This window comes from Pyxicephalus adspersus, chromosome 7, assembly GCF_032062135.1.
Source record: "Pyxicephalus adspersus chromosome 7, UCB_Pads_2.0, whole genome shotgun sequence".
NCBI classification, from domain to species: domain Eukaryota; kingdom Metazoa; phylum Chordata; class Amphibia; order Anura; family Pyxicephalidae; genus Pyxicephalus; species Pyxicephalus adspersus.
This window is the reverse complement of record NC_092864.1, coordinates 54,761,514-54,776,868: the sequence shown is the minus strand read 5'-3', so window position 1 is coordinate 54,776,868 and position 15,355 is coordinate 54,761,514. Positions and strand designations below refer to the sequence as shown.

At 37.0% G+C, this 15,355-nt stretch overlaps 1 protein-coding gene across 9 annotated transcripts in view; it reads right to left on the bottom strand.

The window, feature by feature from the left end:
- Positions 1-6: 6 nt before the first annotated feature.
- Positions 7-15,355, bottom strand: part of MLPH (melanophilin) — a 32,457-nt gene continuing 17,108 nt past the window's right edge. For 5 of the 9 annotated variants that reach the window (XM_072418515.1, XM_072418520.1, XM_072418514.1 and 2 more), the window contains 9 exons: positions 10,144-10,227; positions 9,892-10,062; positions 7,001-7,177; positions 6,104-6,259; positions 5,929-6,021; positions 5,671-5,763; positions 4,993-5,044; positions 2,710-2,801; positions 7-788 (listed from right to left, as the gene is read on the bottom strand). In XM_072418515.1, coding sequence (XP_072274616.1) covers positions 765-788; positions 2,710-2,801; positions 4,993-5,044; positions 5,671-5,763; positions 5,929-6,021; positions 6,104-6,259; positions 7,001-7,177; positions 9,892-10,062; positions 10,144-10,227 — 942 coding nt within the window. In that variant the 3' untranslated portion in view covers positions 7-764. The remainder of the gene's footprint in view (positions 789-2,709; positions 2,802-4,992; positions 5,045-5,670; positions 5,764-5,928; positions 6,022-6,103; positions 6,260-7,000; positions 7,178-9,891; positions 10,063-10,143; positions 10,228-15,355) is intronic. The other 4 variants (XM_072418517.1, XM_072418519.1, XM_072418521.1 and 1 more) reach the window with 4 other exon arrangements.

The window sequence follows — 15,355 nt, the reverse complement described above, 5'->3', positions numbered from 1 at the left end:
AATATATTGACATTAAGTATTTCAAAAATTAAATTTTGTATATGTAGCCATATCTAGTTTAATTTTGCTTAATTTTCATGTTTCATTAGTTTTCTATGAGAATATTATTGAGGTCATAATTTCAAAAACTAGAGCCAACTCAGCAAAACCAATACCATATTTGGAATCTGTGCATCAAACATAACCTAAAATGACTTTAATCTGTTTGGCAAGAAAATGTTTGTTGACCTGTGTTATCTGATCAACCAATTTGTAATGTATTTTTTAATATAAAATTATTATGACTTTGTATTAGTTATATATTGTGCAGCACCTATATAGCAGCGTGCAGACTGGAAAAAGGAGAAGCAGTACGATTTTTTTCTGATAGGTTTGCATATAGTTTAAACTGTCAAATTGTTTTTCATAGGCCATTAAAATGTCAGCCCTCAAAAAGCTCTACATCAACAGGCAGGTTTAGGGTTCTGCATTATGGCAAATGGTAGATAGTTGTCACACGTGAAATATAAGTAACTGTGTAGGATTCAGAGTTCTCACTAACCAATATTTTAGAGTCATGGGTTGTGTAGAATTATATACATTATTTGCAACTCTACTAAGTTAATATTACTTTTAGGATTCAAGCATGCCCTGCATATTCCAAAAAACACAGAGGTGTATATAGCCAGTCATAACCTAATTCAGAGTTTTGCTATATGAAGAAATCCAATTAGATGTAATGAAGACGAGGCTATCAAAATGTGTCAAGAGCTGTGATCCTTGTTTCATCTTTGACTGAGAACAGGTTTCTGCAAGACAAACACAAGATAATGATTTCTCTCTAATCACATACAGTGTAAACATCTTCAGTGAAGTGCTTCTCAAACCTGCCAGTCATCAAAAGCGTAATGGTCCTTTCAAACAAGTATAGTAATCAAGAGATCTACTACCCTTGATCCACCTAGGCTAATAAACACAGGGTATATCCAGACAAAAAGTTTGAGAACTTGTGAATTAGTTTATGATTTGGGCCCATAACTTACCTACATTTTAAATAATTTATATTAAAATTTTAATAATACATTTTCTAAAACAAAATCCTGGTACACAACAAAAGAGTGCATAAAACATAAATAACATAAAAACATGCACTAGGGTGCTTTGGTTCTATTCCAAAGAGTGAGGTCTCACTTCCCTGCTCCCCCCTGGGGTGCAACGTTCCTGACAGGGGACAAGGTTATTATGATCCACCTGGCCAAAACCAGGCATATCTTATTCCTTATGGAGCAGTGAAAGTGAGTCCGAAGAGCACTATGGTGGGAGGCTTCTACTAAATAAGGGGGAGCAATCAACAAAAAGGCTGAAACCTCCCTCCCTAACTTCATGGTTAGGCCCTAAAGGTACCTGCACCCTGTGTGACATGCAAAGTGACGGACACAAATACTGACACACAGGAATAAATATTGTCGTCATAACACACTGGGCAAGGTATTAAAATTGCTTATTAGAGCTAGCTATAAGGATTCAGATAGCTGAAAACAGTGAATCTGTGCCAATGCAATGAAATTTCAGCAGGGTCCCTGAGGTGCCCTTCCCAGGGGGATAAAACACTGTGGTTTTAGTGCTTTTGACTGCGCAGCCAGATTGTTGGGTTCTCCATTTTATCAGGAGACACCAGGACCATCTGGTGGCCTCTTCTCCTAGAAGATCCCAGGTCCCCCCTATTCCAGGGCACATCATCACCTAGGTGTGTCCCCTTACAAAGCAACCGTCCAGTCCCCCATCATATCAGGTAAAATACTATACCATCGCCATCCCTGGTTCAAGGATGGTGGGGTTTTCTTCTTACTGAACACTGATAAGATCAGATACTACATTTCATCTTAACCAAGACGTGAAAAGATTTTATATGAATCTTCCCAAAGCTGAAAGGCATGCCTACTTCTAGTCTCCCGTACTGATTTTTTGTTACACTGATGTAATCTAGGATCTTCTCATGGTCTTAAGCTGCGTACACACTTGCAATTTTTGTCGTTGGAAAGGATCTTTCACGATCCTTTCCAACGACAAGGGACTGCACGATGCATGAACGGTGCTGTACATACAGCACCGTTCATGCTCTATGGAGAAGGGAGGGGGAGAGCGACGGAGCGGCACACTGCTGCGCCCTCTCCCCCTTCCCTTTCATTAGGATCGGTCGTCGTCCATCGTTTGTGGATCCGGCAGGTCGGTCGTTCGGACGATGGACGACACCGACTGTACACACGGCAGATTTTCGCCCGATATTTGGCCGATGCCGATTATCGGGCGATAAAAATCTGCCGTGTGTACGTAGCTTTAGATTGTGCATCATTTCTTAGCTGCAGCATGTCCAGCATCATCCAGCCCTTTCTTCCCCAACTTTTCTCCCACCCCTTTCATTCACTGAATATCACACTTGGTCTTTCCCTGTGCTTACAAATTAAGCCTGCCTAGGAATGCTCACTCTCCAAGTCTGATACCCCCCTCTTAAGTCATTTTAATGTTTGAGTAACTCATTCCAAAAGCCACCCCACTGCTTGTACAAGAGTTGGGGTTATTTAGTTGAGAAATGAGGCAGGTTGCTGTGATGATTTCTGGAAGCTCTGTACAGTACCCTGTCAATTCCTCCAGCCATGATCCACCTCTCCCTCCATTGTATTAAATAGATCACATCAGACATATTTCCTAATAGTAACATATGGCTCTTACAGCAAAGATGCGATCGGCCTTTCTGGTCTTTCCATTTGGATTGCGCTGGGTCAGGGAACCTCGATAAAGAGCATTTCGTTCAGCAGAACCCTCTAAAAAGACAAAAGAAAGAAAAGAACTTGAAGATAAGCAAATAAATAATTACCTAAAGTTACATATAAATTAATCAACGTCCCATTTGTAGCTGCTTTTCATGTGTTTGTTTTAATAAAATTGCATTTGCTGCTGTCAGTTTATTGTTCACCTTCTATGAAGTAGATAAACAATATCCTATTTATTCCGAAGACATGGAGAATAAACAAGACTTTGCATACTCTTTTCTGAAGATGGAACACATTTTAGAGCGTATATAATGACTATGATAACAAGATATTTTATAGCACTTAAAATAAGAAGAGAAACATGAAAAAATTAAAAATGGCTTTTGCTGCTCTTCAGGGCGGGGTTCTCTCCTGTCACTGTCACTGTCTGTATCTGTCTGTCATTTGCAACCCCTATTAAATGTTGGCGCTACATAAATCCTGTTTAATAATAATACTAATAATAATAATAATATTAATATTCACCCCTATAGATTTCCCCTGCAGTACTTCTTTCTGCCACTAGATGTTTATTGGTCAGCATTATTCACTCCACTTTCTCTGAACCCTTACAGTCAGCTATCAGCTTGCTTGTGCTGCTTCTTTCTCTCACATTTTAGCTATACTGTAATAGGGACTGCTAGAGGCTGATAAAGGTTGTAATGATTAATGATTAGGGAACTGCATTCATTTGTGTATTTTATGTTCCCACCTGTGCTGGAGTGCAACTAACTTTCTATTACATAGCACATTTATAGTGGGCCACAGTAAGCCTTTTGTTAAGACTTCCATCATGATGTGTTTATAATGTTACCAAGCCTAAACAATATTTAATGCTGACTACTGTGCTAATCTTATGGAAATAATTCTATACATTTACACAAGCATGTAATCCACGCATTAATGCACAGAAAATGTCATTTGGTGATAGTCAAACAGGGAATTAAAGTTATTGCTTAAACCTGCGCTGAATTGTCTGTGCAAAGTGACATCAACACTTTATTGAGATAATGAGATTGATTTATTAACACAATTTAGGCTTTTTACCTGGCAAAGTGAATTATAACTCTGCTCTGGATAATTCACTTGGCTGAGGTGAAGTTCTTCTGATTTAAGCCCTCAAATTGTGTTTATTATATTTCCTTGCATGTAACTGGCTATTCTTTTGTAATTTTGTCAATTATCCCTTGCAGAGTGATAATTAAAACTCCTTTAGTAAATTAACCCAATGTTATAAGAGCCAATTCTGGAATAAGACAACCCCTTGCCTTTCTTTTGGATTCTTACTATCATGCAGTAAGAGAGAACAATGAGTCCAGTTTAAGGACTACAATAATTAGTATGAGATAAACCTCCATGAAGATGGAGCCCAATAAGGAGGTTAATTAAAGTCTTTAAAGGTCAATCTGCTCCGACTATTTATAGTAGCATTTAAAAGTTTAGCTAGAAAGAAAAAAAGTATGGGTCCGGAAGATTTGTTATCTAAATTCATGGGACTAAATAGCAATGGGTTTTGGTTTTAGAAGGTTAGCATAAAGGAGCAAACAGAAATGGGTGATAATTTGCCTCCATGTGCAGTTAAAGTGAAAACAGACACAGATTCAGAATTGGAGATTTACTATGACTTACTATGACTTAAAGCTGATTTTCAGCCAGGCAAAAGAAACCATCTCCATCACCCTACACATACACATCTCTCTAACACCCTAACCACTGTTTTCTGTCTTCTTCCATTTTTTTTTCAGGTTAGGTTTTCAAAGTGTTCACATCTGTGCCTGCCTGGCACTGACACTTCTTATTGACTATTTTCTAAATGGACCAGATGGGATCATCAACAGAGGATGGGCAGGAACCAACCAGTGCAGTTCCTAGTTTCATCTCCTTGGATGAGACTGAGGGATGCACAAGTGTTGATTTTTGGCTAGGGATAGGTTTTAAGCAATGACAGTCTATACAAAATATGCACAATTGGCTACATTTTGTGTAAAATAAGATATATAACAATTGTGCAAGTAGTCCCACGGACTGGTAATAAAGCAGAAATGCCAGCATAACCAGCCCAGAGCAGGAGGGTACTCAGCAATTCCAATGAATTTAGAGTTTACAGAGTTTGGATTACAATTTATGTCTAGGGGTAATTACACCTCTAAAAAAGGAAAAATTTAAACATTATCAGGCAGAGGTCCTTTTTTGAAACACTTACCTGCGGTCTCTACACCAAACTTTTTCCGGAGTGCTTGCTGCATTGACAGCATCTAAAAATGTGGCATCAGATATAAAATATTGTCAGAACATGGTATTTTAGTGCATTTGAGATATATATATATATATATATATATATATATATATATATATATATAGTGCATTATGTATATATATATATATATATATGGCCATGTTCACACTTCCACCCTACTGTACTTTTTAAATAACAAAAATCCAGGAGGAAAACAGAGATAACTGAATAGAACTGCCTTTGTGAGTGTGCATAACTAAGACTTATATTTTATAAAGAGACTTTAGTATGTGTGTTCCTAATATATAATACGAGCTTGTACCTAGCTAAGGATTACAGATGTATTTTCAATCCCTCCCCTTCAAAAAGTTCCTTTACCCCTTAGTAGGATGGTTGCTTAAGCTTTTAAAAGTATATCAAAGTTAATTAATAGAAGGAGCATGCAAAAGATTAAATTTTATACAACTGTGTTTCCCATAGCTTACCTGAATACTATTTAATGCACTTGTACTTCTTTTGCAGGTGTGAAACCCTTACTAATTATAGGGGAAATAGGGAACTACTTACATTTAAAATAAAATTTCACTACATTGATAATGCACCTGGGGCAGACTGATTGTTCTACTAACATTGGATGTTGCTAACCTTTGCTTCACTTGGTGTTGATGCCAGACTGGGATACTCTGGAGATGTAGGCACGAATGGTTCTGTACTTCGAGACAAGGCGAGAACAGAACCCTACAATACAGAAAAAAAGACATCCTAAAAACACATTTACTCCAAACACTGCTTTTTATGGTTTTAACAACTCATTCAATACATTTTGTCATAGCATGAACCTTTTTTAGTAGCAAAAAGAGGGCAGATAAAAAAAAAGTCTTTATTACATCTTTAATATCTTACCCTAGGGCTAGACCTCCTTTTGCTTTTGTCTGAAGGGGAGACTGTTAATCCGGCTGCACTCAGAGCTGCTATCCTAGATTCAATATCTGACACCTAAAATGATAAAAAAAACATATATTTACAGACTAATCTCCAAGCTTTTTCAAAAAGACAGGAACAGTTTTTTAACTTTCACCTCGCTTTCAGTTTGCTGCATTTGTGCCATGGCAGATGCAACGCTGACCTCTAATTCTGAGAGTTCAGAATCGGTGGTTCCACTGTGTCGCGCTCTATCCTCCAAATCTTGAAGGTTCTTTTCCAGACTATATGCCTTATCTGCTGCCATGTATACCTGTAATTAAATGCAGAATACAGGAACAATGACAACTTTATACTAAAATGGCACATATGCAAAATACATTTCAATATGAAAAAAATATTCCAGTCCAAAAGTGATAGGATAATTAAAATTGTAACATTTAATATTTCTTTTTGGTTGCTATGGGTAATTGCACTTTATTGCTGTACCTGGCAATGCCTACTAACTACTAACCACAAGAATGTTTTTAGAGTTGGCGGTGATCTATACCATTGCTATATTGTCTAAGCATTGTTTTAATTATATACGGTCCATAAACAGGACAGGAACTACTTAATTTTTTTTTATGTCTAAGGTATCAGGTCACATATCTGTATATTTTGCAGAAAGAACATCCACAGCTAAATAGGTTATGACATATAAATCTTTTGATGAGAATGTTCTCAACTAACATTAATATACCTGGGGTTGTCTTATGCTGTACAATATATTACCTAAACAAATATGCTGTTTGAACCCACTATCTATGTATTTTACCATAACAGAAACATCATGCAGGAATTAGACTACATATCAAAGCAAATAGCTTTTCCTAATTTCCAAAAAAGTGAGGAATGATTAGAGCTCCTGCTTGGTGTTTTAAATGTATTGAATTGTCTTGTATTGTATAATCTAATCTATGAATTAAGATTACAGGGACCACCCTGTAAGACAATAAGAATAACAACCAAAAACATCACAATATATGGCAAACTTAAGTTTACAATGTCTTACATCTTGCTCTAAATTTTGGAATTGAACCTGTGCCTTCTTGGTGTCTCTTGGTTTGAGGCAAGGTAAGGTAAGTTGTTGACCTTCACCCCCCTGGACCTCTTGAATGGCTCTTTCAATGGTATTTATTGTCCTCAGCGTTTTGGATGTGATGTCACAGAGAGCCTCAGCCGAAGTTCTCTGCAGATGGGAGAAGTTACTGTCCAATCAGAATTATTCGAGGGGGGGAGTTTAGCTCTATATCTTTGTAATATACAGTATTTCTTGTAGTAGCAGATGTTGCTTACACAAAATATTAGGAACAAAGGTGTGCAGGAAGGAAAAAGACACCAAACTAAAAAATCCACTCACATTATCTAAAAAAACTTAGGTGTAGAGAACAATTTCTTATCATAATATAAATATATAGGCATGCCTTTTTACAAGTAGATATAAATGATGGGGCAATAGGAAAATAAATAAATTTGATGTCAAACAAATCCATTCTGAATTGTGACTCAGTAGCATCAAGATGAAAAATAAGCTAAAAACGAACATATGCACTCTGTACTGCCTTTTTCCTTTTAGTTTAACTAAGAAGATCCATTAGCCTGAAACAGATGCTGCTATCCCTGACACTTAAGATTCAGCTTCCACCTGACATGTCATGATAAATGGATAGGAAGGGGCTGCAAACGGGTGGGAGCACAGAAGGCTGGTGCAACGCTAATTGCCAATGTTGGCACAGCTCCTCGAGAGCTCTCAGCTTTAGCCTTCCAACCAAACTCAAGAGGCACTTTGATCTTCATGAAGCATCTTTAACTGTACTGTATGTACCAACAGAATGGAAAAGTTCCCATTAGCAGTTTGTTATTGCACGATTCAGGAGCATTTCAGGAAGCCTGGTTTTGCTTTACTTTGGTTTAAAATGATTACCTACCTCTACACCCATGAAAACAAACTTGCTGGTGTCATAGTCGTAACTCTTAGTTAACCCCCTTCTTAGCTGAACCAACATGCACTTAAACAGCTATATTTATTTTTATAGAATACATCTTATTTTATATTTTTCTCTCTTAGAATGTATGATTGCATATCTAATACCAGACTCTAGTAAGAACATATACACTCACGTTACCCTAATGGGGAAAGCACCATTCATATAGTTAATGCATGCAGAAACATTTCTTTAAAAGCAGATATATTGTAAGTTAAAAGGTGCTTTAGCCTAAAGGTTTCTATATGAAAGCCATATATCTATGTTGCATCTTTTGTGCTTTACACCTATATACTACATCAACATCCTCCATAGTGCTTTCCAGGGGAACACTGAATCATTTACATCTCTGCCTGCCATTAATGACCTTGCAATTTAATTAGTCATACAGACGGCTGGGAGCCAATTTAACTGGGAACCAATTAACTAACCAGTATGTGCATGGATTGTGTTAGGAACCTGCAGCACTTGAAAGAAAAGCATGCAAACACATGGAGTCTCTATACAGTATTCCTAGTAGTATTTAGCAGGGCGTTAAACATTTAGTTACCATACTGCAATATTTGAAGTTAAAGACACTTTCTCAATATACAGAAAACTAAGTTAGTAGCAGCCTTTAAAATAAGATTACTAATATATACCTGTTCATCAGACAGCAACTCCAATCCAGCTTCTTTACAGAACTACAGCTGCCGCTGCTGAGATCTGACACTTGCAGGTGTGTCAGTTCTTTTTGCCATACACAATGTCACTGCAGGATACAACAGTGATGCATTGGCCAGCGGATCAAACCATATCATGCAGCAGAGGACGCGGCATTAAACATACCTGAAAGTGTCACATCCCAGTGGCAGCTGCATCTCCGAAAAAGAACACAAATTTGGCAAAGCACACTGCACATTTAGGGATGTCTAGGAACAATTATGCTGGGGGGTACCCCAGGAAAACTTTTGAGAAAACTCAAGACAGCATGATGGCAATATTTTCTGTGATAGAGTACTAACCTATCACATCAACAAACATTTTAAATGTGAAAGAAAAAGGGGCGAATAATTCTTTGTCTGTTCTTCAGGGGCATGGGTGAACAACAACTAGCAAAAAGGTTAATGTTAAAAAAAAAAAAAAACATTGATAAAGGGGAACCATAAATTGCATCTGGTATTATAATAACACAATTTCAATAATATTTTAAAGCAAACTAGAAAATTTCACAATGCTGCTGGAATATTACTTATTTTATTAATTAATTTGTTGCATTTTATAGGCTTAAAGCTGAACGCCAGATGCAAGATCAATAATCAGATTCAGAATTGGTTCACCTCTTTCTTAAGCAAAGAATGGTCCCTCCATGCAGTAAATCTTCATGCTTACACCCTGGACATGCTTACTCCCTGCAAGAGTCTCGCTTCCGGACCGTTCATAACCTAACCCCAAAAAACTAGCATGGAGGTTATATATCACAACCCTCATCTCCTCCTTACCATTCACAAAATGAAGCCTGGGCTTTGCACTTTCTGATTTATATTATTATCTACCACTATTATCTAACACACACTAGACGATGGTGTGCCAGATGAAACAAGCATTATCTTACTGCCCTATATGATGGGCTGCTAATTGGGGAAAATGCAAATGATTTCCACTTACAGGTGCCAGATACATTTCACAACATAGTTCATGAAAACATGAATTCATTAATAAAGTCTTATTGGGTTGAATACAGAAAAACTTCAAGTCTAAATACAGTATATTTTTGTCTAAAGTTTTTCAGATGAATAAATTGATGTATTGACTGTACAATTTGATATTAAGTGCTTATAAGTTTAACATGTGCAGTACAAGCTGGGCTATAGAATAAACGAGCCCAGCACTAGCTTTTTAATCATTTGATCTCTTTTACACATTATATGTGACTTACCTTTTGATTGGAAGTCTCATTGATTGATTTCACTGCCGGTTTGATTTTGGGACTTTTTTCCTCATCTGAGGATCCTCCCTTGTCACTGATTTTACTAGCAAGTTCTCCAATCTTTCGTTTAAGAGTTTCCTCCTCTAGATCAGCATCTGTGTGCGTTCCCTGACCTGCTGACTAAAAAATTGAATATTCTCAGTTTGTAAACCTAACATTGTCTTTTCCTTTAAGAAACATAAGGTGATGGGGCAATGTTACCTCATCTGAATGTACCGATATTCTTTCCTCTAGGCGGTTTAGCATGCGTTCAATGGCAGACATGCGTTTGTTGAGATCAGAAATCTACGAAAGAAGAAAATGGAGGATGTAGGAAAGAGCCCACCACCAAAGAAATCTGTTCCCACCACCATCAGTGTTAGGGTAAAGTCCATTAGCAACACAGATTATGTTCTAAAGACCAACTTGAATTTAAAAAAAAAAGAAGAAATCAAGCGTTGTGAGAAAGAGCGTGCAATGCATACATTTAATTCATATCTATAACCACCATGTTTTATTATACTCATTTATTATACTTATACCCACACACTTTGACTTGGCTACCTTTTTAATAGGTACCATCTGTTCAAGTCCTAGATTATAACATTAAAGCCACAGGCTCTGCACATCAGAAGTATTCAAGAACTTTTAACCCACAACCATCGTAAAAGTTGGGCTATAACGGCTAGAAAATCTATACATTTCCCAACCCCAAGTTGCTTCCTGGAATTTAGAGAGATTTTTCAATAGCAACATTTCGATGTTCTGGGCAGGATTGGAGTAACTCACAAGAGTTTTACATTTTAAAAACTGGAACTTTACTGAACAGCCACAATAGTTACAAACATTTTCAGGCTTCAGCAATACTTGATGCTGTGATCTTAGACTAAATAAAACGGCATTCTTTCAGAGGTATAGACTACTTTATTCTCTTACTATTCATCATACATCATAAACAGGGCTTTAAAGATAATAAAAGATTTGCATTCTGGATAAAAGCAGAGGAGCTCTGCATGTGCGTCTATGGATGAAAGTGTTTAAAGCAGACCTAAACTAAAATTTTTACTTTATAGAAGGGTAGACAACCCTTTTTTTTAAAGTAAAAATTACCTTTTTCGGGGGGGGGGAGGTAAAACTCCTCCCCTTCTGTCTGTATAGCTGTGGGAGAGCAGAGCCTCTCACTGTGGCACTCACGTCATGCATGGGAAAAAAATGCCAATCCCACATATGTGCAGTGATATCCGCTCTCTTTTTTTCCCATTTACTTGCAGACTACAGCACTCAATCTTGCGCCTTCAAAGAGCGGGATTGGGTGTCATAGAAAGAAGTAGGAAGAGGAGGAAGATGGCAGCACACGGCACTACGTTCATCCCAGGTGAAGACAGATAATGGATGGCGTGGGACCTGAACCAGGAAACCTCCACAGGGATTGATGGATCTACCACTTTGGGCTGAAGGTCAGCTTTGGGCTGAAACTCTACAAACCCTACAAAGTTTATTTTGTATCTTTTTTAGGAAGACTCACCTTCTTTGTTTTGGTGGCGACTTAAAATCTTCCAATGAGGACATCTGTTCAAATGACAGCTGTCTAATGGGGATTTTTTATTATAATGGAAAGAGTTGAAAACTAACACATTTTTGTACATATTTCATACTTTAGCCAAAAGAGAAAAAACACCACATGGTATATTTTAGCCAAAAGGTCATCTTTAAAAAACGCATTCATGTACTTATCTTTCTAACAGCTCAGGTAGTGAATAGTTTACACTCCCGAATCTTACTTAGATGTGATTGTAAAATGAGTCAAATCCTACCTCTGGTCCTTCTGTCTCCTATGTTCTGTTGTGGCGTACAAGCCGCCAGAAGGAACCACAGCAAACAGAAGGGGAGCAAGTATTATACACATCTGTAAGAGTAGAATACTTATAGAGGCAATGGAGCACACAAATAGCTGTGTTTTCAGTACATGGAGCCAGGCAGGTAAGTAAATAAACACTTTTTTGACAAGTAATCAAGCGACCAGTGAAAGCAGGATTTTAAGGATTTGAACTCTAGTACAATCTAATCCCTTTTTGTGGGAACTTGGCTGTTCTGACTCTACAATTCATGCATTAGGCTCCAAACTGACAGAACCAGCATGGGACTGCCCATTTATGCACTTTATATGCATCCAGATGAGACTCTACATTACCCCTAGTAGAAACTTCAATGAGTGTGTCTGGGCAGTTGGTCATAAATTACACAGTGCTCTATGTTCTTCTACGCAGAACATTTTCATTTTAGATTTGTGACCCTTTGCAATCTTTATACACAACTGTAGTCACTTTTTAATCAGACTAAATGTTGAAAATAATTAATTTTTTTTTTTTTACAAATATATTAATTTTTATAACTTTGAGAGACACTTTTTACAACAAATGTCCCTATTTCAAGTTCTACTATATAGAGCAGATAAATGATCTTAAAGGTGAAACAATCTCATGATTGCCCACTAGGTGGCATCAAGTGAAGGTTGAATTCATGTTAAAGCTGCATTGCAGGTAGATATAAAACACCATTGTATATAGTTGTGTATTGAGCAAAATATTACATTCATTTCTTAATACAGCCAGCTTTGTATTTTTCATACAGCTAATGTTGGTACTAAATATATCTTAAGATTCCTGTTATCTACCCATAAAGAAGCACTGAGAGAGGTCAGCAGTGACTTAAGCTACATACACACTTCCAATTATTATTACGACGAACGTTCATGCACGATATATATGAACGATCGTATAGCACCGATCCTGCACATAGAGTTAACGACACGATCGTTCGTAGATATTGTACACACATCGTCCAATCCGATCCGTCGGTCCGGTCGTTCGTTTCCAGCGACTTTCCTCGTTCGTCGGCGTCGTTGGTTACTTTTTTATGAACGATTTTTTGCCCAATCGATCGTTCGTCGTTCGATTGGAACGATAAAAATTGGAAGTGTGTACGCACCTTTAGGCCCATACAACAGTGTTATAAAAAGTAATTTGTTTACCCCATTCTGCTAAATTTACCTTCTGCTAAAATTACCATACAATACTACACCACTGGTTCAGTATCTCTTAGATTGTAAGCTATTCGGGGGAGGGTCCTCTCCTTCTCCTGTGTCATTGTTTGAATCTTTCTGTCACTTGCTACCCATAATATGATGGTGCTATATAAATCCTGTTTAATAGTAATATTAATAGGTGCCATTGCACAGTCTTGTCATTTAGTCCTTTAGTGCTGCCTCTGCAGAAAATAATCTGCATTTTTATTACCTCCGGGCTCACCTAAGCCAGTAATGAAAATATAAAGATTTGTCTATCACTTTTTTTTGGTTTTATTCCCAGGAATGTCAAATTGTCCTCATCTTAACAGTTGTAGATTATTATTTAAAATAATATTATTTTTAAATATTAATGATGCATATATATTAGACCAAATCTAATGAAATGCATCAGAAGTGGATGTGACATCACAGCACTGGATTACAGACTGGATCACTTTATGTACACAGGGTGCTGTCAGCCAGGCACCCTCAGGATTATCAAGATTGGGTGCTTCGGCAAGCTTTATGTGTAGAATTCTTCAGCCCTCTTGTATAAGTGACATAGGTATCCCAACCCATACGTTTTGCTGCAGAAGGATCCTGGGAGTGGAAGGAATTTAAAAGAAAACACACAAAATGAATATTTTCTTTAATGTAAGGAAGCAAGCAACTACAATGTCATTTTTGGTGATCAGTCCACTCAAGAGAAATAACAAAAGGTGGGATACTGTTTCTTTTAACAGAGTCTGTTTTACATTGTATATAGTATAAAATGGATACTTCATGTGCATACTATCATTTTTCCCTTTTCTGTTTTCTTTTTTCTTTATATCTTTTAAAATGGATCTTGCTATGAAGAATATTAAATATGGCACAATTATTTTTAAAAGTGCCGTTTGATCCCAAATTTTACATACAGTTTGTAGTCCAAAGTGTATTTCTTGTACCACCACTGCAGGTCTCTGGCAGCTTTCTGTTGCATTACATTTTCTGTAACATATTATTATAATTGCAAAATTATTTGTGGCCAGAGGGAGATCTGAAGGCTCCATGTATCAAGAAAGTTGACCACCACTGATGCAGCCTAGCCATTTAAAAATGTTTACCATAGACACAAAAATTTATATAAGCAACTGGTTGTATCTTGGTTCTTGCCACTGATAATTACCATAGGTGACAATCCTAAGCCATATTCAATGAACAAGTAGTACACGTCCAACCCTTTGGGCAAACAGCCAGCAGAAAACAAAATGAATCAGACTCATTCACAAATTACACAAAAATCACATACCTTTTCATGTTGTGCCAGGATCAGTACAATAGTGTCATGCAGAAGACATGGATAGTAATCTGTTGATGTTTTGTAATTTTTACAGGGATGGTAATTTATGTGCTCCCACCGGTGGCAGCAGATCTGTTCTTTATCCCCCTAAGTTATCTTTGACCGTAATGATAACATCTAGATAAATTTTACTATTGCTTTTAAATGTAGATGTGATGAGATGGAAGAGTTAAAATGTATTTTGATATTTCCTGTCGCTGAACTCTTCTAATGACAATCATCCATTTACATTTTTTTTTTCCTGAGAGGTGCTCATTCCAAGAGCAAGACACAGAAAGATAATTAACCAAATCATACAAAAGACTAAAAGGGCTTAAGAGAGATGTGAAAAAAGGAAATCATTTACATCAAAAGTGTATCTGAACCATGATTCTAATTAATGAGCAAGCACTGAATGAAAAACGTCTAATTACATCTTTGAACACATCATGCCCAGCACACTCCAAGCTACTCTCTGACAATGTCATACTGAAATAGATGGAAGGCAGTGACCAGTGGTCAAGCTAACGTTAATTAAAGAATGACATATAAAAAAATAAAGAATTATTCATTTATACTGGCTGAAAACCATAATGGCTGAAAGGCAATTACCTTTAAAGTTCTGACTAATTCAAACTAAAAATACAAAAAAGTTAAATCTAAATAGTTCCCAGTGTTTTACAACCATTGTCTCTGCATCAGCTTGTTAAATAACATTGTAACTTTTATAAAGAAATGTTTCTAACAGAGGATCTGTAAAGTCACCAACTTACTGAAGGCTCTTAACAGTTCAAAAGTCTTACAGCTTAGTTTGGCATCCCTAAGTTTTGTTATTGCTGACAGATAGCAATAGGGTTACTGGAATACAAACCCCTTTTACCACCTAACAAAATTAGACTGGGCTCCTCCATAAGACATTGCCTGATTTAATAAAACACCTCAACGCTGGAGAAGAAAGACTATCATGAGTTAACCTGGATGATTCAGCAAACTTGGAATGGATTTCTTAAAAATCATTTGCTATTAGTTGCAAATATTTTCACTCC